The sequence below is a fragment of the Ylistrum balloti genome, unplaced genomic scaffold (genome assembly GCF_031769215.1).
Source record: "Ylistrum balloti isolate Yb309-2 unplaced genomic scaffold, AGI_CSIRO_Ybal_v1 Utg371308, whole genome shotgun sequence".
NCBI lineage: Eukaryota > Metazoa > Mollusca > Bivalvia > Pectinida > Pectinidae > Ylistrum > Ylistrum balloti.
Window position 1 is genome coordinate 24,074 of NW_026782699.1, and position 15,995 is coordinate 40,068.

The 15,995-nt window shown below is 37.0% G+C and overlaps 2 protein-coding genes across 2 annotated transcripts; one reads left to right on the forward strand and one right to left on the reverse strand.

Moving 5' to 3' along the window:
- The first annotated feature begins 1,399 nt into the window (after nt 1–1,399).
- Nucleotides 1,400–4,450, forward strand: LOC132561922 (cytochrome P450 2C28-like). Its single transcript, XM_060226637.1, has 4 exons — nt 1,400–1,825; nt 2,144–2,662; nt 2,951–3,391; nt 3,680–4,450. Exons 1-4 carry the CDS (start codon nt 1,474–1,476, stop codon nt 3,862–3,864), a joined length of 1,497 nt encoding a protein of 498 aa, XP_060082620.1. The 5' UTR covers nt 1,400–1,473; the 3' UTR covers nt 3,865–4,450.
- A 1,576-nt stretch (nt 4,451–6,026) lies between these two features.
- LOC132561931 (heat shock 70 kDa protein 12A-like) lies at nt 6,027–15,594 on the reverse strand. Its single transcript, XM_060226647.1, has 5 exons — nt 15,563–15,594; nt 9,780–10,124; nt 8,109–8,327; nt 7,446–7,623; nt 6,027–7,075 (listed from the first exon to the last, which is right to left on the reverse strand). The coding sequence occupies exons 2-5, from the start codon at nt 10,119–10,121 to the stop codon at nt 6,027–6,029; spliced, it is 1,788 nt and encodes a 595-aa protein (XP_060082630.1). The 5' UTR covers nt 10,122–10,124; nt 15,563–15,594.
- Between the last annotated feature and the right edge of the window lie 401 nt (nt 15,595–15,995).

Sequence of the window (15,995 nt, forward strand, 5' to 3'; positions counted from 1 at the left end):
TTTTTATGATGTAAGTCTTTTCTATGACGTAAGTCTATATAACCTAAGAAATAATCACGATGATGGTATAACTCGCTATCGTTTAGTGCCCTATGAAAAGTTTTTTATTCCGGACAAGATCAAAAGAAGGAATTCGCTAGATATTTTTGTTAGGAATTCAGAGTCTCTGAATTTATCTAAAAGGTAGAATTACAAGAAATGTAGAAAGAGTTCCTCATTATTATTCAATAGACAATAGGAAAGTAAACATTTTTCATACTAAACTCAGACGCGGGTGTACTGCTCTAAATTCAGATCTTTTAAAAATTAATTTAGTCCAAATTGCAGTATGTAGTTGTTCCAATCCAGTTGAAATTGCTGTCTATTATTTATTGGATTGCATTTTACATGAAAAGAGCAGATAATCACTTTTTCTAAAATTGCCAATGTACGTGGAAATAACTTAAGATTTAGATATCATGATACGTACTGAACACCAAGCATTTTGTATAGATATCAAATGGCTTGTGTTTTCATTCAAAAACTTTCCTTTTTCGCCCCTTTATATCAACCCCCCTCCCCTCCCCACTCCCCACTTTAACAACTCGACTGCGCGTGCTCGCGTTTAAGCCTCTGATCGAAGTTTCAAACGTTTGTAATCTAAGAACATTGTGTTACCTTTCAACTTTACCTGCCATATTGGTGTAAAATCAATACCTTTCACTTCAACTACGTAATGTCCCTTTAATACTTACTCAGAAAAGTTTCTGGGTGACTGATGGAATCTGACAATTCTACACAAGTAAATAAGGAAAATCTATTGACAAAAATGGGACAACGGATAAAAGATATCAAAATATAAGTTCATGCCTAATTTCCGTATGAACTAAGACTATAAAGAACAGTTTTAGAAAGACACTATTTCTAAACTATTCATTTTATGTAAAAAATCGATAAATGAAAAAAATGTTTAAGTTGGATTTCACTTATCGAAAAAGACATGGCTTAGTGATGCAAGTAAGTTTGCTGATGTATATGTAAGATAAAATTGATGTAAGCCGACCTAATTGTAAAAATCACTACGTGCTACCTGAAAGACAGGACAGCTTTCTTGTTATGTCCTCAACCGCAACATGCGTCCACATGACCAATGTCACGTGCGTCTTTCATTTATGTAAATAGAGCAAGTATTCGTCAGTGTCACAAACACGTATAAACTTCCTCGTGTCCCGAGAAGTGTTTTGTGGTAAATATATCTGCATTGTGTGTTCTTGTAGTGATAAAACAAACAGGAAAATTTCTTCCGGTATCCAGCCGTAAACTTCCGGTCGTCAACGACGTGTCTGCAATAGTCTATATACATGTATATATATAAATGCGTGTTCTATTAACTACGTGACCAGTTACGCCTCAGTAATATTGTCACAATAATATTGTCATCTGATGTGTTCATCGGTGTCCATAATTTTAAAACTGTGAACAGAGATTGTCAATATGTGGATACAACACACGGTGTCGGACTATTTGTATCAAATAGTGTTGGTTTCAACTGTCTTCGTTCTGGGTCGATATTACATTGGATGGCGACGCTGGTCAAATGTGCCACCGGGACCACAGCCACTGCCCTTCCTGGGAAACATTGGTTACCTCAGATCCAAAGATCAGCTACAAACGTTTAGGAGACTTAGAAAGCTTTTTGGTGACGTATTCAGTCTTCGTTTTGGCAATAATTTGTTTGTCATTTTCAATGGATACGATACCTTGAAAGAAGCTTTTATTAGAAATGGCGATGTTTTCTCGGATAGACCAAAAACGTACCTTATGGATCTAATGTCCCGAGGCAGAGGTAATTGAGAGCCATATCAATGGTGCTACTTTAATTAAATATTTAACATTGAGGTTGAAATGTGAGTTTGAACTGATAGAGCAAATATTTTATTATTAAGTGTTTTTATTTACTGATCATCTATACTTCTGACGAATTAACTCTCTGATTTCATCTTTTCTTATATATTGTATGTTTAGTTCTGGCACCATTCAACAAAAAGAACAGTTGAAGATATGAAGATTTCATATGCTGCTTCCAAAATTAAAAACAAACCACTTTTTTTATAGAGAGATGTATTCACTGAAATTAGTCGACATGTATTTTTTGTGATCGCAGGCATATCCGGAAGCTCGGGAACGACATGGAAAGAGACGAGATCGTTCACCATCACTGCTCTAAGAGAGTTCGGATTTGGAAAAAAGTCGATGGAAACGAAACTTATGGAAGAGGTTGATGCCTTTTTAGCTGCAATCCACAATACAAACGGTGAACCATTTGACATAAAGAATACCAGTTACACAAGCGTATCGAATGTGATTTGCAGTCTGATATTTGGTCACAGGTTTGACCATGGCGACAAGACATTCGAAACCCTTCTTGATTTATTAGACCAGAACTTTAAACTTATTGGACACACGGGTATCCTTGGTATAGTTCCATTTTTAAGATATTTGCCAGGAGACCTATTTGGGGCAAAACGCCTGATAAAGAATACGGTCGAAATCAAAAAGTTCTTCGTTGACCAGGTAGAGTCTCATCGGAAAATTTTCGATGAAACAAACATCAACGACTTCACAGATGCTTTTCTGAAAGAGCAGAGAAAACACACGGATGAGACCGGAGCTATTTTTACAGGTAGGTGACTAGTTTATATTTTGATTTTATAATAGAAAATTATATATATATATATATATATATATATATATATATATATATATATATATGTATATATATAATGTTTAGTCTGCAAATGCTTTAACTGATAGAATGTTTGTACAATTTTAGAATGCAAAATGAAACTGTTACAATTCTTTTGGTTAATTTTAAAATGGATCACAGTGATAAATAAATGAAGAAAAACAATATCTTATTAAGATAAATATTTTTCTATTTACTTTTTTCAATTCTTTTTTATTGTTTTAGACGATAACCTCACAACATTAATTGGAAACTTGTTTTCTGCCGGAACGGAAACGACAGCAACAACCATCAGATGGGCTGTGCTGTACCTTATACATTACAGAGACATACAGGACAGACTTCGACAGGAAATCGATCAAGTTATCGGAAGATCTCGGGTGCCATCTATCTCCGATAAAGAAAACATGCCTTTTTTCGAAGCTTTCATTGTTGAAGTCTTGCGCCATGCCAACATAGTCCCACTTTCCGTGGCGCATGGATCTGCCCGTGACACGATGTTCAGGGGCTTCTTCATTCCAGGTGGCTCTATCCTAGTCCCTAATCTTGACTCTGTAGTGAATGACCCGAAGCTTTTTCAGCACCCGGATACTTTCTGCCCATCACGGTATATTGGAGACGACGGAAAAGTCACAGGATGTGACAAGGTCACGGCCTTTTCTGTTGGTAAGTGAAAATCCTGAATACTTTAAGTGATTATTGTATCACATTTTCCCACACGACGCTAGCGTGTTTTATTTTGCGAACTTAAAATTTAACAGAATTTCCCAGATCCTACGTCAGAATTTGAATGATAGCATTAAAGTATACACACATATTCCACTTAACTAATTACATTGTATCTTCTATATAGGCCAAACATGATTTATCATACTTTTCAATGGAGTACTTTTAAAGAATTAGAATTATACAAGTACGTTAAACATACAGTTTTTACTTCGGTTTAAATTTCAGGGCGAAGACTGTGTCCAGGTGAGGCTTTGGCAAAAATGGAGCTCTTTTTATTCCTGACTTCTCTGATTCAGAATTTCCGGTTGATCCCGGATGATCCAAAATGTCTACCATCTTTACAAGGAATCATGGGAATGACCAGATCTCCGAAACCTTTTAAACTACGAGCTATCAAATTATACACATAAATTTCTTTTGTATTCTATTACCTTCTGATTATTGCTTTGATAATAAACTCTTCGTGTTTGGCTAACTTCAAGAAATCAATTTGTACTAAAAATATAATAATAACAAATCCATTTTTCGAATGGACCACAATCAATAGTCTGAAGACTATTGTCATGGTCTGCATAGCCTTATCCGAATCTCGTCATTGCCTTTCCTGTTGTTGTCCGTTGAATCATTTCGTTTTAATTTAAAGTTGTATGTACCCTTTTTAAATAATTTAAGATACATCTGGACGTTCTGTTTTTCATTTTGCACAAACGCAAGCCTATGAAATGAAAATATAAAATTGTCTTTACGTCCAACTCGTCGCGACAAACGTGTTGCTCGTACACGACACATCATTTGTTTGACATGTTACTGCTATGAGGTCAATGTTAATTTATTTTTACCCATCAAATTGTAGGATCATCACAAGAAAAGCGTTCGGGGTGCTATTGTTGACAAAAATATTCAATAATTTTCCTGTAAATATTTGTTTAAAAACAAAAAGGAATAAGAATACCCACACAAGCAAACAAATAATAAAACTGACATTGTTTGAATATATGACATGTCTCCAGACATTTCCATCCTTGTAATATTGCCATTTTAAAACTGATTAGGGGTACAATTTTATGTCCAGCTGCTTTTTCATGAGCAGCATCGTATTTGGCTGTACACAGTTTGCATCAAGCATGTTTTTCTCAAGATCTTTACTGAAAGCCACAAAGAAACTTAACAAATAAAAGGCAAAACTCAGTGATAAATGACGCTTTTTTATTTGAATAATTAAGGTTAGGAAATAAAAGAAGAATCAAAGCGTTTCGAGATTCTAGAAGTCTAGAATTTTAGTATAGAAAAATTACTTTCTAAATGAAACAAAATAGTATTTAACAATCTGTTAATGCATTTTATAGTTATGATTAGCATGCATCGATATCTAAATGCTATATTTTCAAATTGCTTTTAAACAAATCGACATTCTCTCAAATGATATTGTGCTGCATAAACACCTTAAGCATTAACAAGTGTGTAACTATCAAATGGAGTCACTCTATTTACAAGCCAAATCAGATGTATATACTGGTGTGACGTAAGGCTCTTAATTTAATGTAAAATCTGATCGGCATTCAGACTAAATACGAATACATTATTTGGAATTGCATTTAGTCTTCAAACAGTCAAATGTCCCTTTATGCATGTTTCCAGTTCCAACGTCTTTTGCCTGGATGACCACTTCAGTTAGTCCACAATCAAGACTTGGTTGCACTTTTCTACTCAATTCCGGTTTACAAATTGGAAACGGAAGCTTAATGGTTCCGAGGTGTCGCATATCCGGGTCTGTAATTTATTTCGCAGCCTCGTTCTGAGTGATGTAAATGTCGTTGGTCATGTCCTGTTACTCGTCAGATGTGTAGAAGTGATATGATCATCGTAATTTACTTAAGTACTGATTCGACTGTATGGCTGGAACACCCCTTTGTAACATTCGATTCCACCCAGTCTCACCTTCCTATCTTTTGGGTGAATTTTTGGGTCAAACTTTGACCAAGCTTCATAACCGTGTACCTAGTCACTCAAGACACAATCACCCTGGATTCGTGACCAAATAATACGGTGTCCTTCAACACTGCCAGATCGCCATCTTTTGGATTCAAAATAGAAATACCAGGGAAGTTGTCACGGATGGCTTTGTCAACAAGTTTATGCGATCAAATCTAAAATGTCAAAATCAATTCCATCATGAAATGTCAGTTTTTTTGATGGTATAATGCAATTTAATGCCAAACCTAGCTGAATCAACTTCTTTTGAAGTTACTTATCTTAAAACAAAAATGTATATGTAGCAAGAAAGAGAGGGTAGTGATGGACAAAAGAGGAAAGCATTCAATGAGCACAACAAACCATTTCTCATTTACCCTCAACAATTCCTCTCTGGGTCGTCTTTCACAGGTATACTTTGGTTGCGGTCTTCAAGAAACAAAGTATTTTATTCTTTTATAAAATAAAGTAACTTCTTGCAGAGTCTCTAAATGCAGTAATTGTTGTTTACAAGAGCTGTCAATTGGGATACAATGATTACCTCTTGATCAAGCATTTCTTGGTTGTCTATAAAGCGAAATATAGATCCAAGTTGGTTACTTCACAAACAGTCAAATACCACCTTATGGATGTTTCCAGTTTCCAAATCTTTCGCCTCAATTGTAACTTCAGTAGCTCCGAAATAGAGACATCCTTGTACCTTTCTTCTCAATCCAGGCTTGAAAGCTGGAAGCGGGAGTCGCAGAGTTCCGAGGTGTCGTACATCCGGATCTGTGATGTATTTTGGTTCCTTCTTCTCAGATATATAGATGTTGATAGCCATGTCCTCTTGCTCGTCAGATACCGGACAATGTGTTGAAGTGATGTGGTCATCGCAACTTAATTCAGTACCGATTCGAATGTACGGCTGGAATACCCCTGTACAACAATCGACTCCGCCCAGTCTAACCTTATGAACCTGTGAGTGAATTTTTGGGTCAAACTTTGGCCAAGCTTCGTAGCCGTATGTGTACCTGGCCACTCTAGACACAATCGCCCTAGGTTTGTGACCAAATATGACGGCACCCTTCAAAACTGCAAGAACGGAGTCGTTTGGATTCAAAATAGAAATATCAGGAAAGTTGTCACGAATGGCTTTGTCGAGAAGTTGACAATCTGAGAATCCCCCTACCATCATAATCATTTCAATCTTTCCGACCTTTTTCAAGAGTTTTTCTACATGGCTGACAATTTTCTGTATTGGTACTTCAAAAAAGCCTTTCACAACATCCGCATCTATTTTCAATTTTCCACTATACCACTTCACTTTTTCTGAAAATTCGGAGTTACTAAGGGCAACATCGAAAGAGATGTTTGAATTGGAATCGACGGACTCCTTAAATGACGGGGGGAGTTTAAGAATTACCTTTCCTGTGGTTTCTTCTGTAATTGTTCTTTTTTTTATTTCAAAATTTCTACATAATTCGACGTAATCAGCCATATATTTTCTCTTGAAACTCTCTATTGATTTTTCTCCAAATATTCTTGTCAAAAATTTGAAGAGTTCCCTGTCGACAGCCGTTCCTCCCCAGGGACCTCCCGAAGGCTCGTGTATCTCTTTCAGCCTCTCATCCATCTGTCGTTCGTGCACGGAAATATCCGCCGTCCCTCCTGAATAAATATTAAACATTAAAATTTCGATACAATTTTCAAATTAGACACAGCAGAGCAAAAATATTAATGAAACTGCACCATACATCTATTTTATCCTTTTACCCAGTAACATTAATCTAACATTTTATGATCTAGGAGGCGACAGAGGAAGATGCACTTTATCCAAACTTCAATAAATTTCGACCTTTTCAATTAAGGGTTACATCAAAGAACGTATAAATCATGCCTATTCAAGGTAGGTTTAGCGCACACAGTTTTGGAAAAAACAATCGTCTAGTACTCTGCCAGACTAAGTTGACTTTGAAATGTGATCAGTTTACGGACTGGAACTTCTGTGGTTTTCGATATTTAACAGCACAATGCTTACCTCCAATATCCAGTACCATGAACCTCTCGCCTGATTTTGAAGACCTAAATTCTTTCTTCTTCACACCTGCATCTGTACTTTCATCATTTGCCTCCACCACTACGTTCACTAATCGGCAATAAAGTGACGCCGCTTCTGGTTCCAACGCAAAAGACAGTTGATCTGATTTAATTCCCGCCTGTGGAGAAAATACATAGGTCAGTACGTCATAAAATGTGTTACCACATCTTCAGACTATTTTTCCGCTAATAAAATAATTCGAAAATACACATAAACATATCCTCACACAGTTCCTTATTTAATTCTTTTTAAAACATTCTTCGGTACTTTTTATATCATAACGTTTCTGAGTATGACTTTCGGATAGCTCAAAAAACGTCAACATCACGTTCTTGCTATGAATAGGAAAAGATGCAATTTGTATCTAGCAATTTATTCTTGTTAACACGTTTTGTTCACCTTGAAATATCAAAACCTGTGGTATTTTTTAGGATACACTGAACGGCCTCGATTGTTAAGCGGTAAACACTCATTGATGGATGTTTTACAGTCCGTCAAAAATCAGGGTCATTTTGGGCAAATTGGTTAACCTTTCAGATTATATGAGGAAACCTATAGGTCAGATAACAGTTTCACCAATAGTTTTCTTACACCAAAGCTTACATCGACTGCAGCTTCGCGCATGAACTGCTTCGCGGAATCGTCCCAGATCGCAGGAATGGTGATGACCCAATGGATATCGTTTTCTTCCATACCAATAGTCCTCTTTCTGACGAGAGCTAGTAGCTGACCTTTCAGGTAGCCGATACATAAAGATATGACCAGCAGTGCCGGAAGCTTCTTCCCAGATTCATCCTCTATCATCGTTTTCCTGGTAAGGCCCTTCAGGAAGAAAGAAAAGGTGCTAATGACTATTTGTGTGCATGAACAAGACCTTAATGTGACATCACAGTAAAATCATTAATTTAGTTGTACGTGTTGTATGCACTTCCATCTATCTTATCTCGATATTCACAGTCGATCTCCCATGTCCAACTGAACCACTTCTTTGGTTCGGAAAACCTCTTTAAAATTTAGCGCTGATAAAGGCATGTGATCGTTTTAATGCTTTTCCCTTGTATTATTCATTTTATGTTTTATTTTAGATTGTGTCAGTATATCAGTGTTTTCTTGTTTTACTGATAAGGAGAAGAGAGGATGGTCTATTCAATTTTGATATTCACATTGCATGATTGTGCTGACCCCGACATGATAACCAACAAATTTGTAGAGTTGTCAGGCTTTATTGTCGTACCGGATACTGCTGATATTTGTATATCTATATATATATATAGTAAAAGCTGGAAGAGATACAAACAGTTCATTTAACATATGTTTTAATTTGATTGACACTTAATTAAAGTTAATAAGATTCTAGAAAATTGGAAATTACTATTTGATTCTGAGTAAAATGTAAACATTGAAAAATATCAGAAATATGAAAGAAATATGATGCACTTAAAACCACACGTTTAGTTACTTAGAAAGATTGAAAGCGGTATGAGTCAATTAGCACAATTTTTAAAATACGAGCATATGAAACTTTGCATTATGCTACAGTGAATAACTAGGTCAACTGGTACACTGCTTAACGAGCGTCACATAAACAAACTCAAAATTGAAAATAACTGCATGGAGATGCGTAAACTACGTATGCATTAATTCAACAGAAGGTTGGGAAATATGAAAAATAATACGATCGCATGATCTGAACAAATACACAGTATGGGCCACATTTAATTGTCTCGGACAAACATATCAACATTCGTCTTAACGTCGGGCGGAACGCGAGGTATTCAGGGGGAGATAACTCTACTGCACTTACTAAAAAGTAGGTGGAACACTACTAAAAACTGGCAAGGGCAGAACAATGATGGGTTTTAACCTTCTCTTTTCCATCATGCATTTGTTTAAGTTCAAAGATTTATACCGCATATATCCGCATATATATGACAATATATATCGTTACTCGAATCTCTCATATCAAGTATTTTCGACCGTTTCACAAGAAAATTGTGCAACAAATATGCGCCTAAGATCAAATGTTTGTGATAAAGCGTCTGTTTGACCGTGATTTCGATTAAACAAATACGTCAACAGAGACAAATGGTTTAATTTGCATGAATCTCCGTTATAATCAAATCACATCTGCTTCAAATGAGTTAAAAGTTTTAGAAAAATGCAATAACGTTCATATGTCACACAAACAGTAAGAGCTGCCCCAGTAAAAGCAATATAAATACATTGATGCTTAAAACACATGGTCAAATAATTCAGAACAGTATTCCAACTTACCCCATTGCAGTTGTACAGTGACATCTTAAATCTTCTAAAGCAGTAATACCTCTCGAACGTTCTGTCATCGACGTCATCATCTTCAGATTCTTCAACAAGTTGACTGTACGTTTCCTCCGCCTGATAACCAAAGGCAACAAACTTCTTGTCCTGGTCCAGTAGGATACAGCTCGCCGTTTTCTCGGATACAAGAGCTGCTGTCCCTCCAATCCACGTCGGATTGACTTGTATCTTTCTTGGGTCATTTTCATAATCTTCACGAAAGGAGAATGCATAGCCGGAAAAGGTTGTCCCGAAATCAATGGCAGCTACCAATATTCTGTCTCTTCGAGGAGCTTCCATCGTCTGTGTAAACGAAATGAGTGCATTTTATAATATGTTCCAATTGAAATTTGTGAAAATTATACATGTGTATTCCTTTTTCATCTTTTTCATCGTATGTCAAAAGCACATTGATATAAGATATATGTGAACAGAATCTACAAACATAAGGCCAAGTTATTTCAAAGATGTTTCTCATCTACATAGGTAGATATATACTGAAAGGATAAAGAAACGCAGGGTAATATTTATTCCGATATTTTGAAAACGCGTTCTCCAAATAAAGTGAAACTTTGTGGATTGAGTAATTAGGTCATGTTACATCTTGTCATGTATCGAAAATTTAGTCACGGTACAGTGGGCAGCTCTGGTATATGGAGGAAGGAAAAAACAAGAATTTCGTGCACCGTGTTGTTCTGGTCTCATGCAGCGTTGGTCAAGTCACTCTTCGTTAGTCTTTATACAGACCAACTGCTTCCCTAAAATTAATTGAGAATTTGATTCGTTTTAAGAATTGCACGACTCACAGAAGTTCAGAGGGGTCAGGCCATTCAGATGCTGATGCAAGGACAGCTGCAAAATCAGGTTGCTTGGCACTTTGGTGTTAATATTTCCACCATAGAATGTCTTGTAAGACGTCTTCGGGAAACTGGGCGATTAGCCGATCGACCTAGGTCAGGACGTCCGCGCGTAACATCACGACGTCAGGATCGCTATATCGTCGTCTCTCATGTGCGTAATCGGCGCTTTACTGCCGTTGAGAGTGCACTTAATGTTCGTGGAAATCATGGGCGTCCTACAAGTTCAAAAACTGTAAGGAATCAATTACGAGAAGTTGGTGTAAGAGCACGTCGCCCCTACGTACGTCCACACCTTACCCCTGCTCGACGTCAGCGTCGTATGCCCTGGGTCGCTGCACATGCTCCACGACGGTTTCCACTGAGGCAGTGGAGACAAGTTTTCTTCACGGACGAGTCTCGATTCTGTCTTTATCGACCTGACGGCCGTCAACGTGTCTACCGACGTCGTGGCGAACGTTTTATGGACGCTTGCGTTGTAGAGAGGGATAGGTTATGGGGCGGTTCAGTAATGGTGTGGGGAGGAATCTCACACGGGTTAAAATCACAATTGGTTGTTATTGATGGCAATTTAATAGCAGCTAAGTATAGAGATGAGATCCTCCGACCCCATGTTATCCCTTTCTTACAGCAGCATAATCTAACCCTCCAGCAGGATAATGCTAGGCCCCACGTAGCAAGGATTTGCCAAGTCTTTCTGGCCAACAACAACATTCAACCAGTAGATTGGCCGCCATATAGCCCTGATTTGTCCCTGATCGAGCATCTTTGGGACAAGTCGGATAGACAGGTTCGAAAGCGCCAGCCACCCCCAGCTACTCGAGAGCAGTTGACCAGAGCTCTGATTGAAGAGTGGGACAACATCCCCATAAGACGGATTAACGCTCTCATGAACTCTATGACCAGAAGAATAAGGGCCGTGACCACAGCAAACGGCGGACACACAAGATATTGATGACTCAGTTCAATTTCAATTTCAAAATCCTATGGGTCCATTCAATTTAATCGTTAGTACCTCTAAACCAATTGTCAGATGCAAAATACAGACTTTGGAATTTTTTAAGCTTTCATTTATCTGTAAGTATACAAAATTTCGTTTTAAATGAAGCCCGATATCATACTTAATTTCCGCTTTAAAGTTCACCCTGCGTTTCTTTATCCTTTTAGTATATATTACATTTTTCTAAGGGTCATTTTTATTCTTGGACATCAGTCTGAACACATTTTTTCATTTTTTCCTGTGCTACGATTATTTCTTGAAAAATCTATTGTAATTTTAACTCATTAGCATGCAAATAATTCAAAAATGGTAATTACAGTCGAAAACAGGGCCACAGGAAATGAGATACTCTTTAAATTGATAAAACCGAGGTATTTATTTTAAAACACTTAAAATGAACAAAATTCGTCCTAAATGTATTGTTTTAGTATCGAGTGTGATGTCCATTAACATCAAATACAGCTACATAATGCCTTAATTGTCTCGAATGAGATTACGTATCCGGTTTTGTAAGACATCGTTCCAGTCAGCTACCAAACTTGTTCATAGCTCAAGTAGCGTCATTGAATTTCATCGCAGCAAAGGTATATATCTAAAAACTTGGAGGTCAGCTTATGCCTCCTCACACCACCACTGACCTTGCGCTGTATCGACCATGTCTGACGCTCAACCAATCGAGCTAAAGAGAAGTTCTCACTAGCCGAGTGGTATATTGCGGCTAGTATTTTACCAGGGTTACATAGTGATAGGAACACATTAAATAAGATGACGCAACTTTGCACGTGACGCGGTTCTTAATTGTAGTTTTCAGTGGATTTTACCTCAAAACATTTACATAGGTTAAAAATAATATCTGAAGGCGGGACCGGAGATAGTTTAACGAACACTTACCAACATATCAAAATAAATAAAAATTGAATAAAAAAATCAATGAGCCAAAATCTGCATGACAATTATTTTTTTTTAATTGACTTTTTTTAGTGTTTTCATTGTGATGTTTAATGCAACGTGTAGTGTCATCAGAAATTATTCAAATTTTGCAAATGGCGGCTACAGGCGGTCAACTTTCGATTTAGGTAGCTTTACTATGCAATATATGTTAATCTTGATTTTAACGATTATTCTGGTCCCCAATATAAAAATGTATCAATTACTTATAAAAATACATGTTCTTGATTGTTTTATCATCGATATCAGGAAACATTTGTGATGATATTAATTCCAGGTACCGCCGAAAGGTCTACCAGACACACCTGTTCAACATCGTTATCTCTCTGGAACCTCTCCACAGGTTAACTCCATACTCTAAAGTGCGTTTCGTGAAATCGAGAAAGAATCTGGACTTTTCGTGAAAACCGGTTACCTCTCTTCAAGAGGACATGTGTTGTGAGCTTGGGCCCAATTTGATTGGTCTTCATTATTACGGGCAGTTAAGGGACCTCGCATTAACGGTGTACGTAACTTTAAACCTAGCTGTCTGAGTAGCTACCCAGTAACCAGAAGCATCTAAAAGGTCGTTTCTTGAAGCTGTGGCAGACTGTAACTTGTGACGTCGTGCCTTTATGAGCAAAAATCGGTCTTGGCACTGTATTCCAGCCACTGAATGAACTTCAGTGTAACGTCTGGAAGGGTTTCCGCGTGTAGAATTCCAATGTCCCTTGCAATTTGTCTGTCATTTAACCATTGTTAGTTCGTCTTTGTGTCATATCGAAACAAAAACACGCGAAGATTCGTATGTAATTGATTTCCTGAACAATGCCTTACTTCGCATAGCTTAGCTTTTGAAAGAGGTGATCAGTGTACATAGGGAGAAGCCTGCATGCTCGGTTATGGTTGACTGAACACACGAACACAGGACGATTTGGGAGGTCAACATATTCTGCGAAAATAGAGCGAAAGGAAAACGAAATATCCTTACATACATATAAATATAAGTGATCGGTCTTGGCACTGTATTCCAGCCACTGAATGAACTTCAGTGTAACGTCTGGAAGGGTTTCCGCGTGTAGAATTCCAATGTCCCTTGCAATTTGTCTGTCATTTAACCATTGTTAGTTCGTCTTTGTGTCATATCGAAACAAAAACACGCGAAGATTCGTATGTAATTGATTTCCTGAACAATGCCTTACTTCGCATAGCTTAGCTTTTGAAAGAGGTGATCAGTGTACATAGGGAGAAGCCTGCATGCTCGGTTATGGTTGACTGAACACACGAACACAGGACGATTTGGGAGGTCAACATATTCTGCGAAAATAGAGCGAAAGGAAAACGAAATATCCTTACATACATATAAATATAAGTGATCTCTAGCCAAGTGTAAGTAGTATGTAATACGTGTGTACACAGATTTATTCTGTTGACATTCATACCATATTTATTTGCATCATCACAGACACTTTTGCTTGGGCATTGAACTCAGTTGTAATTTTATTTCATTTCGGCGAGTTCCAAATGTAATTTTCGTCAGTTCCTGAAATTGTTTAATTGTCTTATGGAACTTTTAGAATTTTGCAAATCCTGCAAAAAGAGGAAAATCAAACGATTCAGAGAGTATTGCGAGTTTTAAAACAAGACAAACCCTCATAGAAAAATAAATAGTCCTTTCACTGGTTACTTGTGTAGTAGATAAGGGCTCTTTATATCTGCTCTGGTATTTGATAAAGAAATGTGCTATTATTTTAGTGATTCAAATGACGAGACATGAAACATGAGAATCGTTCGAAACATCCCCATCTAACATAAAGGACTTTACCTCGGCGGTATCAGATACCCTGAACCACAACGGCTTAACGCATATTATAGAGTATGGTGTAATACCTCAACAGTGCATTTAATACAGCCCTACGTTTATTATGTCGTCTTTGACATAAACAACATATCAGGTAGTCAGACAGGTCATCATTAGGCGATCCTATACACACAGTGTTTGTCATTGGTCTGAATTAGTATGTAATCATCTGAACTAAAACACCGTTTGTGTGTATTATAACAGTATATCTCTCGTATTGATCATCATGATCCAGGTCTTAGCAGTTCAAGATTACCGAAATCTTGATCAATCAATGCTTTTCTTGATGTAGTACCTTCAAACTGTATAGTTGTAACAGAGGTCATTTTTCATTTCAATGCCGGGACCCCTGGCTTACTAGTCTGACGCTCAACCAATCGAGCTAAAGAGAAGTTCTCACTAGCCGAGTGGTATATTGCGGCTAGTATTTTACCAGGGTTACATAGTGATAGGAACACATTAAATAAGATGACGCAACTTTGCACGTGACGCGGTTCTTAATTGTAGTTTTCAATGGATTTTACCTCAAAACATTTACATAGGTTAAAAATAATATCTGAAGGCGGGACCGGAGATAGTTTAACGAACACTTACCAACATAGCAAAATAAATAAAAATTGAATAAAAAAAATCAATGAGCCAAAATCTGCATGACAATTATTTTTTTTTTAATTGACTTTTTTAGTGTTTTCATTGTGATGTTTAATGCAACGTGTAGTGTCATCAGAAATTATTCAAATTTTGCAAATGGCGGCTACAGGCGGTCAACTTTCGATTTAGGTAGCTTTACTATGCAATATATGTTAATCTTGATTTTAACGATTATTCTGGTCCCCAATATAAAAATGTATCAATTACTTATAAAAATACATGTTCTTGATTGTTTTATCATCGATATCAGGAAACATTTGTGATGATATTAATTCCAGGTACCGCCGAAAGGTCTACCAGACACACCTGGCATATATATACATACTGATCACCAAATCTAAATCATGTCAAACACACGATACCCGTCTTGTATTCATCTTGTATACCCATCTTGTATTAATGTTTACTAAAGCTAAATCAAAAGTATAGTTGTATCAATACTTACATTTACCAGCTTTCTGTACACGATAGACGTAAAAGATAGCCTATGTGCGGCGGCCTTCAAAAGGACACATGTGTCTGTTTTGAAATGCTACTGGTATCGGTCCAGTTATCACCTATTATTTGTACTCTCTTGTCATATGACAAAATGGAACTGCTGTCTATACTACACAAGTGTGATGTAACATCAGGTAAATAGACAAACTTTTTTTTTTAAACCCCGCCCCCTTCTGGTCAACTTTGTACCGGTGTAGTTACTTATCAGTAACACTGAATAAATAACCGATTGTAGTAAATATAGGAGTGTTTAGGTCGGCAATGGTGTTCTGGAATTTCGACTATTTCCAAAAAATATTGCTGTCCAATTTAACATTGCTCGACTTAGATTAAATATTCATAAGATGGTTAAGGATACAAAGACACCTGAATGGCGACAC

Excerpts from the sequence above, each read along its gene's own strand:
- LOC132561922 (XM_060226637.1), top strand. The coding sequence starts at position 1,474 with ATGTGGATACAACACACGGTGTCGGACTATTTGTATCAAATAGTGTTG. Across the intron at positions 1,826-2,143 it reads TCTAATGTCCCGAGGCAGAG|GCATATCCGGAAGCTCGGGA; the intron begins GTAATTGAGAGC and ends TTGTGATCGCAG. Across the intron at positions 3,392-3,679 it reads GGTCACGGCCTTTTCTGTTG|GGCGAAGACTGTGTCCAGGT; the intron begins GTAAGTGAAAAT and ends TTTAAATTTCAG.
- LOC132561931 (XM_060226647.1), bottom strand. The coding sequence starts at position 10,121 with ATGGAAGCTCCTCGAAGAGACAGAATATTGGTAGCTGCCATTGATTTC. Across the intron at positions 7,624-8,108 it reads TGCGCGAAGCTGCAGTCGAT|GCGGGAATTAAATCAGATCA; the intron begins GTAAGCTTTGGT and ends TTTTCTCCACAG. Across the intron at positions 7,076-7,445 it reads CATGGTACTGGATATTGGAG|GAGGGACGGCGGATATTTCC; the intron begins GTAAGCATTGTG and ends ATATTTATTCAG.